The sequence below is a fragment of the Melitaea cinxia genome, chromosome 25, assembly GCF_905220565.1.
Source record: "Melitaea cinxia chromosome 25, ilMelCinx1.1, whole genome shotgun sequence".
NCBI classification, from domain to species: domain Eukaryota; kingdom Metazoa; phylum Arthropoda; class Insecta; order Lepidoptera; family Nymphalidae; genus Melitaea; species Melitaea cinxia.
In genome coordinates this window covers 868,539-886,093 of record NC_059418.1, presented here as the reverse complement: position 1 = coordinate 886,093, position 17,555 = coordinate 868,539, and the positions used below count along the sequence as shown (strand labels likewise).

At 34.6% G+C, this 17,555-nt stretch overlaps 2 protein-coding genes across 2 annotated transcripts; both read left to right on the top strand.

The window, feature by feature from the left end:
* Positions 1–1,732: 1,732 nt before the first annotated feature.
* LOC123665843 (zinc finger protein 675-like) lies at positions 1,733–3,124 on the top strand. Its single transcript, XM_045600078.1, has one exon. The coding sequence runs from the start codon at positions 1,733–1,735 to the stop codon at positions 3,122–3,124; it is 1,392 nt and encodes a 463-aa protein (XP_045456034.1).
* Positions 3,125–9,805: 6,681 nt separating this feature from the next.
* LOC123665842 (zinc finger protein 675-like) lies at positions 9,806–11,254 on the top strand. The gene has a single exon (XM_045600075.1). It carries the CDS (start codon positions 9,806–9,808, stop codon positions 11,186–11,188), a length of 1,383 nt encoding a protein of 460 aa, XP_045456031.1. The 3' UTR covers positions 11,189–11,254.
* Positions 11,255–17,555: the final 6,301 nt, after the last annotated feature.

Genomic DNA, 17,555 nt, shown 5'->3' with positions numbered 1-17,555 from the left:
TTGGTTAAAACAGGTAGACTTACGAAAGTAACTTTTTCAAGTTACCAGATTGGTGTTAGAGTCTGATTAAGTATACTCGTACGAGTAGACCAGTATCCCCAAGACAATATCCACAAAATGTTGAGATATATTTCAAGAAAGACCATGAACCATCTGACCATGGCGGTCACCCAATCTGGAACTTGAAAATTGCATTGGTTTGATGAATTATTGAGAGAATCGATTTGGTTATCTAATTAAACCAGTTTTATAATTCTCTTGAAAAAGTGTCTCTTGTGCTAAATAGACTTGGAAGGTAGAAGTTAGGCTTTAATTTTGGCAGTTAAAAGAGGCTTCTGAAGAATCGGAGAAGAGAAATGGCTAAAAAAAAAAGAAATACGTGGCATTGACAATTTATATTTTCATAAGAAAGTCCAAAAAGTTCAAAAGTCGAATGAATAGTTTGTATTCTTATTCTCTCTTCGTATCCCGTTTCTATTTGGCGCGAACTTGAGGAGGCCTACGTCTAGCAGAGAACTGCGATAGGCTGAAACGTATCCCGTTTCATGACCTTGATATTTCATAAATTAAGTGCACTTGCCAAAATTTTTCATTTTAAATCTAGCACGCTAGACCCGATAGTGTGCTACCATGCCAAGACGTCAAGAGTTGTACAAATCGACATCAAGTTGGAGCATAAGCGGAAAATGTGTAAGTGATAACAGTGTGTTCAAATATATGCCGGATTAATAGCTAATATGTAATAAATATACCTTTTTTTATATATCGTTGGCAACTTATACAAAATCGCAGTATAGATAATTGCTTCATTATTCATTTTTATAGTATAAAGTTGAAGAGTTTGTTTGTTCTAATCTCAGGATTTAAAAAAGTTTTTCGTTAGCATCTTATTTAATATAATTAGTGGCCTCCCGACTTCGCACGGGTGTAAGTTACGTCACACGAGTAGCACCCCATGTGTTGGAGACATCGTGTCAGCAAACCATTTCGCCGTGATTTAGTTTTTTTTTTATAGTTTGCATGTGTCATTTGTTTTGCATAGGAAAGCCAATATTAAATCCTAATCCCATATATTAGAAAAAATTTGTAGCGAAACACTTAACTTTTCCTAGTGGACAAGAATTTAAGCAGTGATACAAACAGTATATTTTTAAACCTGAAAAAAGTAAACAAACTGCCCGAATTCGTATAAAAACTCGTTCTTTTGAAAAATAAAACAAAAGATTCAAAAAACGATGATAGAAAGATAAACATTAAGTAAAACCACGACGGAAGGCTCGCATATTTAGCTATAATACACATTATTGTAATATTATAGTTCCGACAATCACTAGGCTAATATCAATAACAAGAGATGTATTCTTACTTCAAGCAAGTATTACAATTGACGTCTATCGAAGCTGTACTTGACCATCTGGTTGATTGATGGCTCTGTCGCTAAATATACGCTAATAAACATCCACTCATAAACCTTTAACTAATAACTAGATCATATCTAAGATTATTCGCCAATAAATATCATAGCAATGTACTAAACAGTTCACGTGGTTTTATTTTTACGAGACGTGGCCTGATATTTTACATCTTAAAAATCTTCCAAAGTAAAGGTCTATTTAACGCAAAGATATTCTTCAAATCTAATCTGAAAATCCTGAGATTCGTCCAAACAAACTTTTCTTCAAAATGTCAATATAATAATGTAATCGATTTTCTTTGTCTTCAGATTGCAACAATGGAGGAATCGATGTACCAACACCAACAACCGAAAATGGAAGACGTGTATCCTCCCAAAGTTGAGGGTCATTTCCTCGATAGCAAGCCCCAGGAATATCCACCAGCTATGCCAGAAAACTATGCCATGCCTAAACAAGAACTAGCTTATCCACCCCCAAAGCCTGAAGAACAGATGATTCCAAGGCCAGGCCCGATGCCCAATCGCCCACCGACCAAGTTCATCAGTGTCACCAGTTCCGCATTGACAGAAGAACAAAGAGCGATGTACGAGTCTGTCCTATCCACATGGAAACCAGTCATGTTTCCAAAGCGTACCAAACGCTACATATGCCAGAAATGTAGTAAAGAGTTCAAGAATTATCAAAATCTGTACCTCCATACGACCAGAGTGCATTCCTCTGAAGAATCAGCAGTTGTTTGTGATATATGCGATAAAACCTTCAAGAATAAACACTACCTATACATGCATCGAATGAATAAACATTATTCCGAATCGGAAAAATGCTATTGCCAGTTCTGTCTCCAAGAGTTCAGGACGAGGCGAGCGCTGCATATGCACGTCAAACGCATACACCCAAATACATTGCCCGAGATTAAATGTCCAGAATGTGGCAAAGAGTTTTCCGTACCTTACAAGTTGAGATACCATATGGACAATTGCCACAGACCAGATCAAGACAAATACAAGTGCCATATTTGTCAAAAGTTGTACAAAAGTCACCTGAATCTGAACAGACATTTGCATTTTCAGCATTCTCAAGTCGAAAGGCACCCTTGTGTTTTCTGTCCTATGACATTCAAATCCAGACATCATATGAAACGCCACATTCTGAATATTCATCCTCCGCTGGAATCGAAAGTGACTTGTCCGGAATGCTTGAAGGAATTCAAGAATGATCAGTACTTAAAAGAGCATATGCAGGTGCATACGTCTTTCGAGAAGAAAGTGAAATGCGAGCTGTGCGATAAGTTTTTCCATTCGGCGGTGCGTTTAAAAAAGCACAAGAAAATCGTGCATCCAAACAAGCCTAAGATACGTTGCGAGAAATGTGACAAAGAGTTTGCGCATGCGCACTATCTGCGTCGCCATAACAACTCCGTGCACGTAGAAGTCGATGAAAGCAACTACCAGCACGAATGCGAACAGTGTGGCAAGAAATTCAAGATAAAGAGATACCTAAACAACCATCTACAAAGACACGAACAACAACACTTGAAGCGTATATCGCAAATGGTCAAAACTGTGATGGACGAAGGGGAAGCCCCACCCAAGGTCGCCAAGAGACGGGGAAGGCCACGAAAGGCTAGAAAGGAAATTGAGTTCATAAAATGCGAACCTGTTTCCAGTTCAGAATCTGAATCGGGCGAAACGGATTCCGAATCCGAATAATTAAGATAAATTAAGTTTCTAAACTTTCACGGTCACTATGAACACATTTGATTTTACGGGAGGCGATTTTCGTTATGAAGATCCCGATATTTCGGCGACATTGCAGACGCCATGGTCACTGGTGATTCGTATGATAGTCACCCTTTATCATGACGCGGCAAGCTCCGTAGAATTGAAAGTAATATAAATTAAGGCAAAGTACTCTCCAAAAACCTCATTAGGGGTGCTAATTGCAAAATAATAGCAATAATTCCAAATTTGTTATCCAATTTCTTCAACTAGCTAGCTAATTTTTTAACGGATTTAAAGTTAGTAAATAAGTGTTTTCCGGAATTTAACATTATTACGGCTAATACTCTAGATGTAACATTTCTTGTTAAAATATAAATAGATGTATGGAAATCGAATGCTTTGTGAGGATTTTCCTTAACGTTATAAAATTCTCAGCATTGTTAAAAAATAATAATCTGTCTCACCGGATGCTAGTAAAGTCTATTGAGGTAGACACACACACACACACACACACACACAGATACACACACACACACACACACACACACACGCGCGCGCACACATTGAGTACAGCAAGAAATATCTTTCTTCAAATTACGAGCAGCCCGACCTGAAAGTAAGCTCAACCTTACAGAAGATCGCGGACAATAATACTTTCAAATAGTATTGTGTTCATGTGGCGAGTAAGGTGGCCAGAGATTCTGAAGACTATCGGGGGTAGAATCGAAAACGCTTGCTCTAGGTGTTGCAGGCGTCCATAGTGTATGGTATACGTTTACCATCAATAGCCAACCTCGTTGACGTTGAGTTACTGATAGGTAACAAAGCAGCAGGAAGTGAAACAGGCACTTGAGGCCTGTTCAACTAGTTTTTGGCACTTATGGTTACACAAGTTGAGTGTAGAATATGAAAAAAAGTATAATTTGATGGTATAAAAGAAAAACTTGTCATAATATTTCATCTGTTTGATATTGTTATACGGGTGAAACGGGTCTTAAGGCTGAATTGAAAATATTTTTGGTGTGATAAATTTTCTGATGGCATTAAAATCCTAAAGAGATGCACAGTCTTTTTTTATATAAAGTCAAATACTAAATATTTTAAAATTATAATAAAAGTAAAATTATAATTTATATAAATTAATAGCAATATGCAATCATGTGATTGCATATTTTACCAGATTTGTCTTCTCAATAGTTCCGCGTGCTCATTAGGTAACTAAAAATGGCTGAATGACATCCGAAATACTACAGTAACAGGCTGTGAAATTGCGATGGCTAAAGCGTTATCCTATAAAAAAAACTATGTCAAACGGATGATTTTTTTTATACCACTAGGTCGGCAAATGGTAGGTAGGTTAAGCTACTAGCAGGATACAACAAGTGCACCGTGCCAAGCCAGAACCAAGACTGCCTTAGCCGCTGTTGCACCGATCGTTTTATACACGTCAGAATAACTCGAGTAATAGAATAAGTGAGGGTAGGTGAGTATCGAACGTTGTGCTAGGTGGCGTGATCGGTGCATCTGTTGTTTATAAATTCCTTTCTAATTTGCGTACGACAGCGCAAGTTCCGTCGGCTATATATTTTTTTTTTTCTCATTAAACCAATCTGTCAATCAATATTGTTTTTGAAGCTGGTTTATATCTCATACAATTATGATTGTAAATAAGAAATTTAAAGTGCAATGACTTTGTTTATTTTTTACTAGTTTGTAACTTGATGAATGACTCTTGTTTGGAAGGTTACGTCGGATTTATTTTCTTTCATCTTTACTGAAAAAGAAATAATCAGAAGAGAGAAATATATAATTTTACTGTTATTACAGTACACAAGAAAATACCGCAGTTTATTATATTTCTTTATGTGAATTTTTAGTCATAAAAGTGCTTAGAATATATTTCAAAGGCGAGTGCTTATATAGAATAAAAATAATAATAATTAAATGCTATCGGAAAACATAACTAACGAGGTACTTCGGTTTTCAATGTTCCATGTGCATTTAGTGGGTTCATATTATTTCACGAAGGAACTATCTCAGTTGTTGCAGTTACTTGCGTGGCGTGGTAACTTGCGTGGCGTGGTCACTTGCGTTTGTGTCATTTATGTGGCTTAATATGGTCGTTAATGTGGGGAATGACACTGACATTTATATTACGTGGTCACTTGCTAATCGTGGTCATGATATTTTTTATAGTTGTATATACATCTTATTTAAGAGCTTCTGTTAATTGTTGAGATTTTTTTTTTAATTGTAAAGATAGTTTTTATATAAATAATTATGGGGTTTATTAGATTTTAATTATGCTTGGATTTAGTGCGCAACTTTAAAGTTTTATATTATTTACTAGGAGATTTGTGCTTAATACGATAAATAAATAAAAAAATAAATATATTAACCTGAGATAGTTCCAAGTTAAATTAATTTTTAAAATATGTAAATAGTTTACTTAAAATTGTCTATTTGTAAAGATATTTTATAATTATAAAACAAATCTATGTGTTAAGATAGTATAAAATATTATAAAGTTTTCCTATTATGCACTAATTATTTACTTTGTTACTATAAATAAATGGTTTAACATAATGTTTATGTTGTTTAACTTAATTGAATCATTTTATCACTATTTTTTTTATACGTGGAGGCCCAGAAAGTTAGGTGAATTTCGAAAAAACAACAAAATTTGTACATAAACAAACCTTCGTACAATAAGAACAAACAATTAGGGTTTTAGCAAAACAATTGAAATTTTTCTGTAGTTACCTTTCGGGGCGATCTCAACAGACTAAAATTGAAAATTATTATAGTGAAGAATTACCAATCACATACGGCGTACCCCAGGGTAGCATATTAGGTCCTACGCTATTTCTGGTTTTTATAAATGATCTTTGTAACCTCTACCTACCTCGATGTAGAATTGTTTCCTTCGCTGATGACACTGCTCTTACCTTCTTTGGTAATAATTGGTCTCAACTTCAATCTACAGCTCAAGCTGGCATAAATCTAGTTTCTGAATGGTTATTCTCTCACTATCTGACCCTAAATATCTCTAAAACTTATTTTCTAACTTTCTCAATTCGATCCGCAACTCAGCCTACTACTCCATTGATTATTAAAGTCCATTCTTGCGCAAACAGTTCAAATCTAAGTTGTGACTGCCCAACCATTAATTCCACTAGCAAAATTAAATATCTAGGTGTTTTTTTGGACCAACACTTAAACTTCAAGGAACACGTTGAGTTATTGTGTGGTAGGATTCGTAAAATTTTATTTATCTTTAAACATTTACGATATATAGCCGGTTCTGCTGTTATTCGTCAGGTATATTATGCCTTATGTCAGTCAATCATTTCCTATTGCATTACTTCTTGGGGTGGTGCTGCAAAGACATCTATCAAGGCTCTTGAAGTTGCCCAACGTGCCATTCTGAAGGTGGCTACATGTCGACCTATCACATTTCCCACGGAGACATTATATAGGGATTGCAACGTCCTCAGTGTCAGAAAATTGTTTATTTTGAATGTTATTCTATACCAGCATAAAAGGATTTCCTATGTTCCTATTTCAAGTAGGCGTAAAAATAGAATATGTAATGTAATAAAACCTAAACATAATTTCATCAAAAGATTCTGTTGCTACCTAGGACCTTTTCTTTATAACAAGATCAATTCCGCGATTTCTATTCATGGGTTGACGAGAGTTAAGTGCAAGCAGGCTGTGATTACTTATTTACAAGATAAAAATTACGATGAGACAGAAGAATTATTAAAAATACAATCATAGTTACATATTGTTTTTACGTATTATAAAATATATTTATTTACAAATTATACGAGCTACATATACTTATATTATATTATTTTAGTACCTACATTATTTAAATTGACAAAGCTGTAGACTTTTGTCTACTTAAACTGATACATGTACTAGCTTCGGCACTTTCGCACACTCACTCATACACACATTTACATACATACACTTACACTCACACATACACTTACACTCACACATACACTAACTAACTCAAATATACTTGATTTCTTATTCAGCATCTTATGCTTTATTACTTTTTAAGATTGTATCTGTTGTAAATATGTCTACCCCTTCTTATAGAACTTGTGCCAAAATTATATTGTAGCATAGGGGAGGTTGGCTGATCATCCTTAACACAGATTATATCTATAATCCATATAGGATGATCAGTCTGAACTCAAAAAAATTTTGTGTATTTAACCTTATGCATAAGTGAACTTTTGTAATTGTTACCATTTGTTTAAAATGTTTATTTTTAAATAAAGCTATTATATATATATTAAAACGGTAATTTGCATATACCTAACATTGTCTTTCAATCGAAAAGACAGACGAGTTGGTTAATAAAAATGAATGACATTTGAAAATAATAAAAGTAGATTAAAAACTAAATGAAAACATTATAATATTATATGACTCGAGTTCAAAAGGTAATTTTAACTAATTTTTTCCATCACTAAAATAACAATAAACTGTTTTTAGTTTTTTTAGTTTTAGTTTTTAAAAACAATATCATTCAGATGTGCTTAGTCGCGCAGCAAATACTCGTCGAATCTGGACGTCAAATTGGTATAAACGCGCTTGCACATTGCGTGTGTAATAGCGGCTATCCTTACTGGATATTGTTCTTAAATGGGCAATCATGGTTGATTTATTGCAGCAAACTGGACTCTTATGTATTTCCATAGAAAAAAGTCTGCTAGTGTAAGATCTAGACTTTTGGGTGGTCATGCAATATCGCCTGTGCTCGATATGAGTTTCATGTAAACATCTCGTTTACGACAGCCATTCAAAAAGAAAATTCTCCATAGCGACTACTTTCCGAGACTTAAGTTACTTATATATACCAACCGCGCACTCCTCATTTTACAAGTTTACAATATTTTTAATTTATTAATTGTATTTATTGTACACTAAACAAATAATAAGCAAGCAACGTTAGCAATAATTTGTAGAAAACGTACGTGACAAAGATCTGGAAAGTAGATTCTGCTGAAGATACTCGCCAACTATCACAACAGTTACGATTTTACAAACTTTCAATAGATTACCTTACCATCATTAGTCAAATGTCCTGCATTAACAGTTACTGCTTTTATAATACAATATTTACTCTTATTAATGAATATCGATTTCCTTCTTTGTAATGAATATTCAGTCATACATCTAGCATGAAAGACAGAGCCTATAAAGCCACCAATTCAATGCATTTGAAATGAAATTAATTATAAACCTCACACTCTACCCCCCCCCCCACTAAGATTTACTCCGGTGTCGGGGGGTCGGAAACTCAATACACAAGCACAAACTCCCAGACCAGTGTAGGGATCGGACCCGCAACCGCCAAAGTGACATCGCAATCCAGCGCTGTGACCGCTGTGCTAACACGTCGTTGCGGCGTAGTGATGACACACTATAACTTCATACTATTTTTCCACGCTTTATAAGTTATAGTCGAAGCTTGCATATTACAGTCAGTAGTAAGTAGTGATAACCATAAGTATTTGACATTCTTAGTTTGAGTTATTTCGCACTGTTTTTCTATTCGCATTCATCACAGCTACACTAAAGTCTGACTGAGTCTACTTTACAAAGTACTAGTGCCACTAACAAAGTCACCCGTCGAGTGTAAATATTCTGTTCTACATATTTATTTATTTATTTGTTTCGACAACAAGAAATACACTAATACAATTTCAGACCAGATGATGCATTATTATAATTGTTGTTAATAATTGTTTTTTGAATATTGTGTCTCGTTTGGTAATTATCTCTTGTGAAATTTTTGTTTTGTTAATTTATTACTACTTAGTATAATAATGAATTGTTCGCTTAAGTGCATGCGGTTTGCGCCTGTAATTGAAGATACACTTGGCGAATAACTGAGCTTGCCCCTTAACATTTTATTAGTGTATTTCTTGTTGGCGAAACAAGTAAATAAATAAAGAATATTCATAGTATTAGTGACTTATGAAGCCTATGAAGTTTTATAAATGATACTTGAAGTTTTAAAATGAAGAACAGACTTATTTTTGTTTTTCTGATTCCATTAGAAACCAGAACTCTAACGCTGTTATAACAGCGCCAGAATTCTGGGTGCGATGAGTCGTTGAAATTTTGAAACGACATTATTTCAATCAAAACGTACGACTAACCTCAACGAAAGCCAAATTATGTGTAGTCGGCGAGAGCACACCAATTCAACAAAAGTGTACTGATAGGCTTATACATATAAGCATATACAAACTAAAGATTATTTATCTGTCTTCACTACTATATTCGTAAATACGTTTTTTTAACCGACTTCCAAAAAAGGAGGAGGTTCTCAATTCGACGGTAATTTTTTTTTTTTATTATGTATGTTACATCAGAACTTTTGATCGGGTGGACCGATTTCGACAAAAAATTTTTTAATCGAAAGGTGGTATGTGTCAATTGGTCCCATTTAAATTTATTTGAGATCTAACAACTACTTTTCGAGTTATATCTAATAAGGCGTTTTTACTTGACAATTGTTTCGTCGACCTACGTTGTATTATACCACATAACTTTCTACTGGAAATACCGATTTGGATAATTCTTTTATTGTTATTTTTTATATAATAAATTCGAAACTCTTGTTTTCAGATTGCAATAATGGAAGAACTTGTTTACCAACAACCGAAGATAGAAGATGTGTATCCTCCTAAGGTTGAGGGTCATTTTCTTGACACCCAGTCCCAGGAGCAGCCATCGACTGCACCGGAAGACTACGTGGAGCCTAAGCAAGAACTAGCGTACCCACCACCGAGACCAGAAGACCACATGATACCGAGACCAGGCCCAATGCCCAATCGTCCCCCGACCAAGTTTATCAGCGTCACTAGTTCCGCACTAACCGAGGAACAGCGAGCAATGTATGAATCTGTTCTCTCTACGTGGAAACCAGTGATGTTCCCAAAGACTACCAAACGCTACATATGCCAGAAATGCAACAAGGAATTCAAGAATTCCCAAAACCTTTACCTCCACACGACCAGAGTACATTCTTCCGAAGAATCAGCTGTTATGTGTGATATATGTGATAAAACCTTCAAGAATAAGCACTACCTATATATGCATCGAATGAATAAACATTATTCCGAATCAGAGAAATGCTATTGCCAATTTTGCCTGCAAGAGTTTAGGACAAGGCGAGCGCTACATATGCACGTTAAGCGCATACATCCGAACACATTGCCTGAAATTAAATGTCCGGAGTGTGGGAAAGAATTCCCTGTACCATACAAGTTAAGGCACCACATGGAAAATTGCCACAGACCTGCCGATGACAAATACAAGTGCCACATTTGTCAAAAGTTGTACAAAAGTCGCTTAAATTTGAACAAGCACCTCTATTCCCAACACTCACAAGTCGAGAGACATCCATGTGTGTTTTGTCCCATGACATTCAAGTCGAGACATCATATGAAACGCCACATTCTGAACATTCATCCTCCGCTGGAATCGAAAGTGACTTGTCCGGAATGCTTGAAGGAATTCAAGAATGATCAGTACTTAAAAGAGCATATGCAAGTGCACACGGCCTTCGATAAAAAGGTTAAATGTGAATTATGCGAAAAATTCTTCAACTCGGCGCTGCGTTTAAAGAAACACAAGAAAATCGTGCACCCGGACAAGCCTAAATTACGTTGCGAGAAGTGTGACAAGGAGTTCGCACATCCGCACTACTTGAGTCGTCACAACAACTCCGTGCACGTAGAAGTCGATGAGAGCAACCAGCACGAATGTGACCAATGTGGAAAGAAATTTAAAATCAAGAAATATTTAAACAATCATTTGCAGAGACACGAACAGCAACACCTGAAGCGTATATCACAAATGGTGAAGACGGTGATGGATGAAGGCGAAGGCCCGCCCAAGACAGTCAGGAAAAAAGGAAGACCCCGAGCTGCACGGAAGGAAATCGAATTCATAAAATGCGAACCAGTGTCTAGTTCCGAATCAGACTCTGGTGACATGACTTCTGATTCCGAATAATATTCTCTTATTACCAATTTGCAAATAATTTAGCTTAATAAATAAATAAAATAAATCGCTACAGAATCGAACATTTTCAGTGCTAATTAGAAATAAAGCAATAATTCCAAAAAATAATACCATTTTCTAAAAACTACGTACTGCTAGGTCGTTTTCGAATGCAATTAATAAATTAGCTCGTAATATATTTCAGAATATTTTTGACTTTCAACTATGAATCAAGGAAATATTTCTAGTTAAATATTAAATAGATGTATGAATTCCGCTGTTTTCGAATAAAATTAATATATAAAAAATTTACTTCATAATTGTCGGTTAGCTTAATTAGTTGGGAGCGGCATTCAAGAGAATTTATCTTATCAAACAGTGATTTAGAAAAGGCTGGATTGATTCCAGTATTAAACGTCTATTGAAGTAAAACTTCTTTACGGACTTTTGACTTGGGGAGTAAGCTGGTGAAAGCGTGACGAGAGCGTTACGAAAAGTGTGATCGGGCGAAGCGAATGAAAGTTGAAAGGGAAATATAAGTTAGATGGAACTAAAGAAGTTTTACTTCAGTCGTTTGGTTTAAAGCACACTCGTTTTTTATATTTAAAACATCTTAGAAGTTGGTTTTCAGACGGCATTAAAAATACAATACATTGTTTCAATGTGTATATATCTGGTTAGTTACTATTTTGATCTTTACTAAAACTTATTAAACTATATTAAATTCTATTTCATAGTTATGCGTAGATTTAACAGCACCCCTTTGGAAAAAATCTCATAAACCTAATAAAAACATGGACGAATGCAGACCAAAACCTCATAGATCTCATATCCTCTCATAGCTCCATGTTTGTATGTTTATGAGATTTTTCCATAGGGACGTTATGGAACAAAAATATATTTTACTTACTCCTTTAAAAGACTGTCGTAGACGCCAGTACCCACTCCTTAATTTTCAACATTGTTATTTATGTTTTCAAAAGTAACAATTATTTGGTGGTTAATGGCGTTTTAGTCAATTGACGACAGACAAAAAAAACTGCAGCAATAAGAAATCTCGAAATAGTTAAAACGTGACAATCTCGATTAACTTAATGTAATTATATTTATGGACACAATTATCTTTCTCAAATAAAACTCTAAAAGTATAAATTTTTGTATGGGATGCGCTTTCTGTACACGACTTTGAGTAATTTTTAGGATCATAAAAAAATTCATATACTTTTAGGTTAGTCAGTGATTAACTTATAAAGATCATAAAATTGATACTTTAATGCCGTCGGAAAACTACATCGGTTTGAAATGCTGCACATACGGATTGCATATGATTTACCTTAGTTATTATTGCTTAGTGTAGGCAGATTATGATTGATATGACATTATCTTACATGGCGTGGTCACTTGGAAGAATTTTTTATCTGGCTTGGTCACTTACATGGTCGGTAGAATGATTGTAATCTATATGGTCATTTATATTACGTGGTCAAAGTTTATTAGATAAATGTTTAAGAATGTTTTGTAAGAATATTTTTTTATTAATCGTTACGAAGGTTCTTTAATTTTAAGTTATATTAAAAATACAAATTAATTATGAGTTCTTACTAGCTATAAATTATGCTTTAATATAGTTTTTATAATAAAGATTACGTTGTAAATGTCTCAACTCTGGTAGTTAAGTCAAAATAAAATTCTTAGGTAGTTCCAAGTTAAACATTTGTTCTAATATGTAAGTAAATAATTTACTTAAAATATCGTCTATTTGTAAAGATATTTTTCGTTATAAAACAAATCTTAATCTTAAGATAGAATATTATAGTTTTTTTCCTATTATGCACTAATTATTTACTTCATTATTATAAATAAATGGTTTAACATAATTCTTGTCTTACTTAATATTTTTTATCTGTAGGGTGATGCGTGGAGCCACAAATGAAAATGTCAACATCGCAACAGCCGAGAAGTTGACAGAATTTTCCTATATATACCGACGATAAATTTGGTGATAATTTTAAAAATTTGTTTTCTCCAAATTTAAACTGTTTTGAAGAAAATGATGCAAAAAATCTGTAATGAAGAATGTCAAACTGTTTTGCTTGATTTCGCTGGCAACTCTGTGTTAAACTTATCATGATATCCAAAGGCTTTAATCATATTCAGACTGGGCTGTATGGATTATAGTCTTTGGCCTTTACCTATTGGGGATACATTTTTTGGGGGAGCGAGGAATAGGTGTAAATTTCCTTATCCCCCATAGAAAAGGGTAGATCCTCCAATCAGATGGGTGTTGTGCCTGGTGGACTATGGCCCAACGGTTGTTGTCGGGTTCTTGTATATATTGTTCAATCGCTCTGATAACTTTATCGCTATGTAGGATACGTCAGTTCTTAGTTCCGTAGTGCGTATGTTGCTCGATAGATGTCGCTACAATTTTAAAACAAACAAAAGCTTTAAATTAAAATAAATTGAAAACAGCATAATAAATAGTTACAAGCGAATTACACTCAGGTCCTTTTGCACTGATCCTGAATTTAATTTATCCTGCACATAAGTTACGAATAGACTTTACCATCAACCGTTTCTCATCAATTAATAAACTACAATTTTTAGACTCACATTTGCAAATAGAAATATCTCATAAATAAAGTGTAACTTGATGGTAATAAAGAATAATAATCCTTCGGGGTTCTTGTTGTACCACACAAGTTTCGTAGAGACGGCAGCATCAATATCTAATAATTGAGGATTGAACCAGCATCATTACTTTCAAACCAAATTCAACCAATTCCGTCTGTAGCATTCCACTGCTGGGCATAGGCCTATTTCACCGTGTAGGAGAAGGATTGGAGCTTAATCTACCACGCTGATCCATTTTTTTTTTATAACACTAGGTCGGCAAACAAGCGTACGGCTCACCTGATGGTAAGAGGTTACCGTAGCTTATAGACACCTGCAACACCAGAAGCATCGCAAGCGCGTTGCCGACCCAATCCCCCCCAGGAGCACTGGTCACCTTACCAACAGGAACACAATACTGCTTGAAAACAGTATTACTTAGCTGCGATCTTCTGTAAGGTCGAGGTACTATCCCAGTCGGGCAGCTCCATATTTTGAGCAGGAAATTCCTGCTCTGCCCTACCTCAGTTAAACCAAGTTAACCAGTCCAATGCGGGTTGACGGATAAGTTACCATGATTAACGATCTCTATCCGGTGTATATGATAACAACCGGGACCGACAACTTAACGTAATCTCCGAGCCACGGTGGTGGACTCACAAGGACAGACATCCAAACTGGAAAGAAATATTTGTACAAATACAAATATATCCATCCCGAGCGGGAACCGAACCCGGAAACCGTCGGTGATTTAGGTGAATACTCGTTTGGGGACCGGAGGAACATGGTGTTGAGTCCCTCGTCTGCCATTGAAAAGGGAGGATCCTCCGACCAGATGGTGTTGTGTCTAGTGGGCTACTGGCCCAATAGTTGTTGTCGGGTTCTTGTATATATACTCAATCGCTTTGATAACTTTTATAGCGCTATGTGGGATACGTTAGTTTTCTCTAGTTTATATGCCGTGTGATAGATGTCGCTACACTCGCGCTACTACACCAGAGTGGTTTTTGAGCCAAGTTTAATATAATGTAAAACTCTCAAATAAATTTAAATTAAACTGGTCGAATTTTCAACCAGTGAGCGACTGACCTATAATTAAACGATCAGATGTACTTTTAATGTCATTGTTGGTTGTTTCGGGTTGTAGTTTACACCGAAAGCCTTGACTATTTCTCATTTTATCTGTGTTCAATTTAGCTTACAGTTTCAACCATATTTATCGCTCTCCTTTGTGACTTTTTTATCCCACATGACTGGTGGAATCGACAGTGCTTCCCTAGCACAACTGAAAGCCATTAAACCCAATAATTAATTATTTAAAATTGGGTATATTGCCATTGCGATGTATTTTTAACCGACTTCAAAAAAAAGGAGGAGGTTACTCAATTCGACCATATATATATTTTTAACCGACTTCCAAAAAAGAAGGAGGTTCTCAATTCGACTATTTTTTTTTATGTATGTTACATCAGAACTTTTGACCGGGTGGACCGATTTCGACAATTTTTTTTTAATCGAAAGGTGGTGTGTGTCAATTGGTCCCATTTAAATTTATTTGAGACCTAACAACTACTTTTCGAATTATATCTAATAATGCGTTTTTACTTGACGCTTTTTTCGTCGACCTACGTTGTATTATACCGCATAACTTTCTACTGGATATACTGATTTGAATAATTCTTTTTTTGTTAGAAAGGGGATATCCCTAGTTTAGTGCCATGATAAGGAAACCCGGATCTGATGATGGGATCCCAGAGAAATCGAGGGAAACTCTCGAAAATCCACAATAACTTTTTACTGGGTGTAAGGATTTTGATAATTTTTAATTTAATGAAAAGCTGATGTTCATCATGTGGTCACATTTAAATTTTATCGAGATCTGATAACTACTTTTTGAGTAATCTTTGATAACGCGTAGTTACTGACTATTTTCGGTTTTTTTTCGTTTGTCTGCAAACACAATTATTTTATGTATGTTCGGGGATAACTCTGTCATTTATGAACCGATTTTGTTAATTCTTTTTTGTTGGAAAGGAGATATCCCTAGTTCGGTAAAATGATAAGGAAACTAGGATCTGATGATGAGATACCAGAGACATTGAGAGAAACTCGAAAATCTTTAACTCGAATAACTTTTTACTGGGTGTACCGATTTTGATGATTTTTAATTTAATCGAAAGCCGATGTTTATCATATTTAAATTTCATCGAGATCTGATTACAACTTTTGGAGTAATCTTTGATAATGCGTATTTACTTGACTATTTTTTTGTCTACGTTGTATTACTTGTCGATATAATTGAAGTCGGTTTTTCTTCGTTTGCCTGCAAACACACACACACATCTTTGCTCGATTTACCTGTTATACCTACGACCGCGTGCTGTCTGACGATAATGGTAATAACACTCACAGAAACAATCCTATATAAATAAAATCACAAGCGCTAACGAAAGATATTTTTACCGGCTTATTATCTGTGAGTTGTTGAACTCTAAACATATCGTTATCCCAAAAAAGGCAAAAAAAATTGTTTATAAAAAATTTATATGTCAAACCGAATTTTACCGCCAATTTGTGTGTCAAAAACTTTGTTGATAAAAATGGCGCTTATCATAATTTGACATTTTTGTAACAAGTAAAAAATATGAATAATTTGGAGAAATAAAACAAATTTCATCGAAATAAAAATATATTATTTATATTTTCCAATAAAGAAAATCCTCTCAATACGTTAAAATGCACTTCGCACAAATCAATATATAATATATCGCTGGCCCCGGGCAATAAAGCGGTATACGCCGGTTACACCCTTTTTAATGTTATTTGATTTTTGGCTTCTCTGAGTATCAATCTATCACTCTTATTTTTTTCAGTTTTTTTTATTAATATTTCGTTAGAATAAATGACAATAACCGTTTTATTGCATGGATAATTCTCTTACGACTAAGCTATGTATTATTGCATTATTCTTAAGAAAAATAACACAAAAAACCGGTGAACATCTTTACAGTAATTGTTAATGATCTTGCAATTAAAATAGTATCATCTATGAATTGTAATATACATTTTTTTAATTATTTCATTAAAAAAATATACGATTTGTTTTTAAAAAAATATTTTTAAAAGCTTAAATTGGTAAAAAAATAGCTTTCATTTGACATATTGAACGTCTGTTTTGGATCACTGTACACTGCACTATAAACAAATTAGCTTCTTTTATTTCTCCTGTAAAATTTGATTTTTGATATTACCGCTTTATTGCCCGGGGACAGCGATATAACAGTTTTCATTTTAAAAAAGTATATTATTTACAAAGTCCAGACATCTTAATATATATAAATCTCGTGGTACAATGTTTGTCCGCGATGAACTCTTAAACTACTTAACCGATTTTAATCAAATTTGCACACCGTGTGCAGTTTGATCCAACTTGAAAGATAGGGTATATTTTGTTTTGATATATGTAATTATTATATTTAAGAAAAAAAAATAAGGCGATACGAAGTTTGCCAGGTCAGCTAGTTATTATATAAATAACAAGTTTTTTTGTCTAACTTTGTGCTAAATACGAATACAAGCTAGACATTTAAATGAAATCACATACATTACATACCATTTATAACATACTAGCGACCCGCCCCGGCTTCGCACGGTTGCATAAACTATCAGTGTTCCTCTACTATATTATACATATAAACCTTCCTCTGGAATCATTCTATTTACTAAAGAAAACCGCATCAAAATCCATTGCCCAGTTTTAAAGATC

What these genes read in the sequence shown, in the direction of transcription:
- LOC123665843 (XM_045600078.1), top strand. Translation starts at nt 1,733, where the DNA reads ATGGAGGAATCGATGTACCAACACCAACAACCGAAAATGGAAGACGTG.
- LOC123665842 (XM_045600075.1), top strand. Translation starts at nt 9,806, where the DNA reads ATGGAAGAACTTGTTTACCAACAACCGAAGATAGAAGATGTGTATCCT.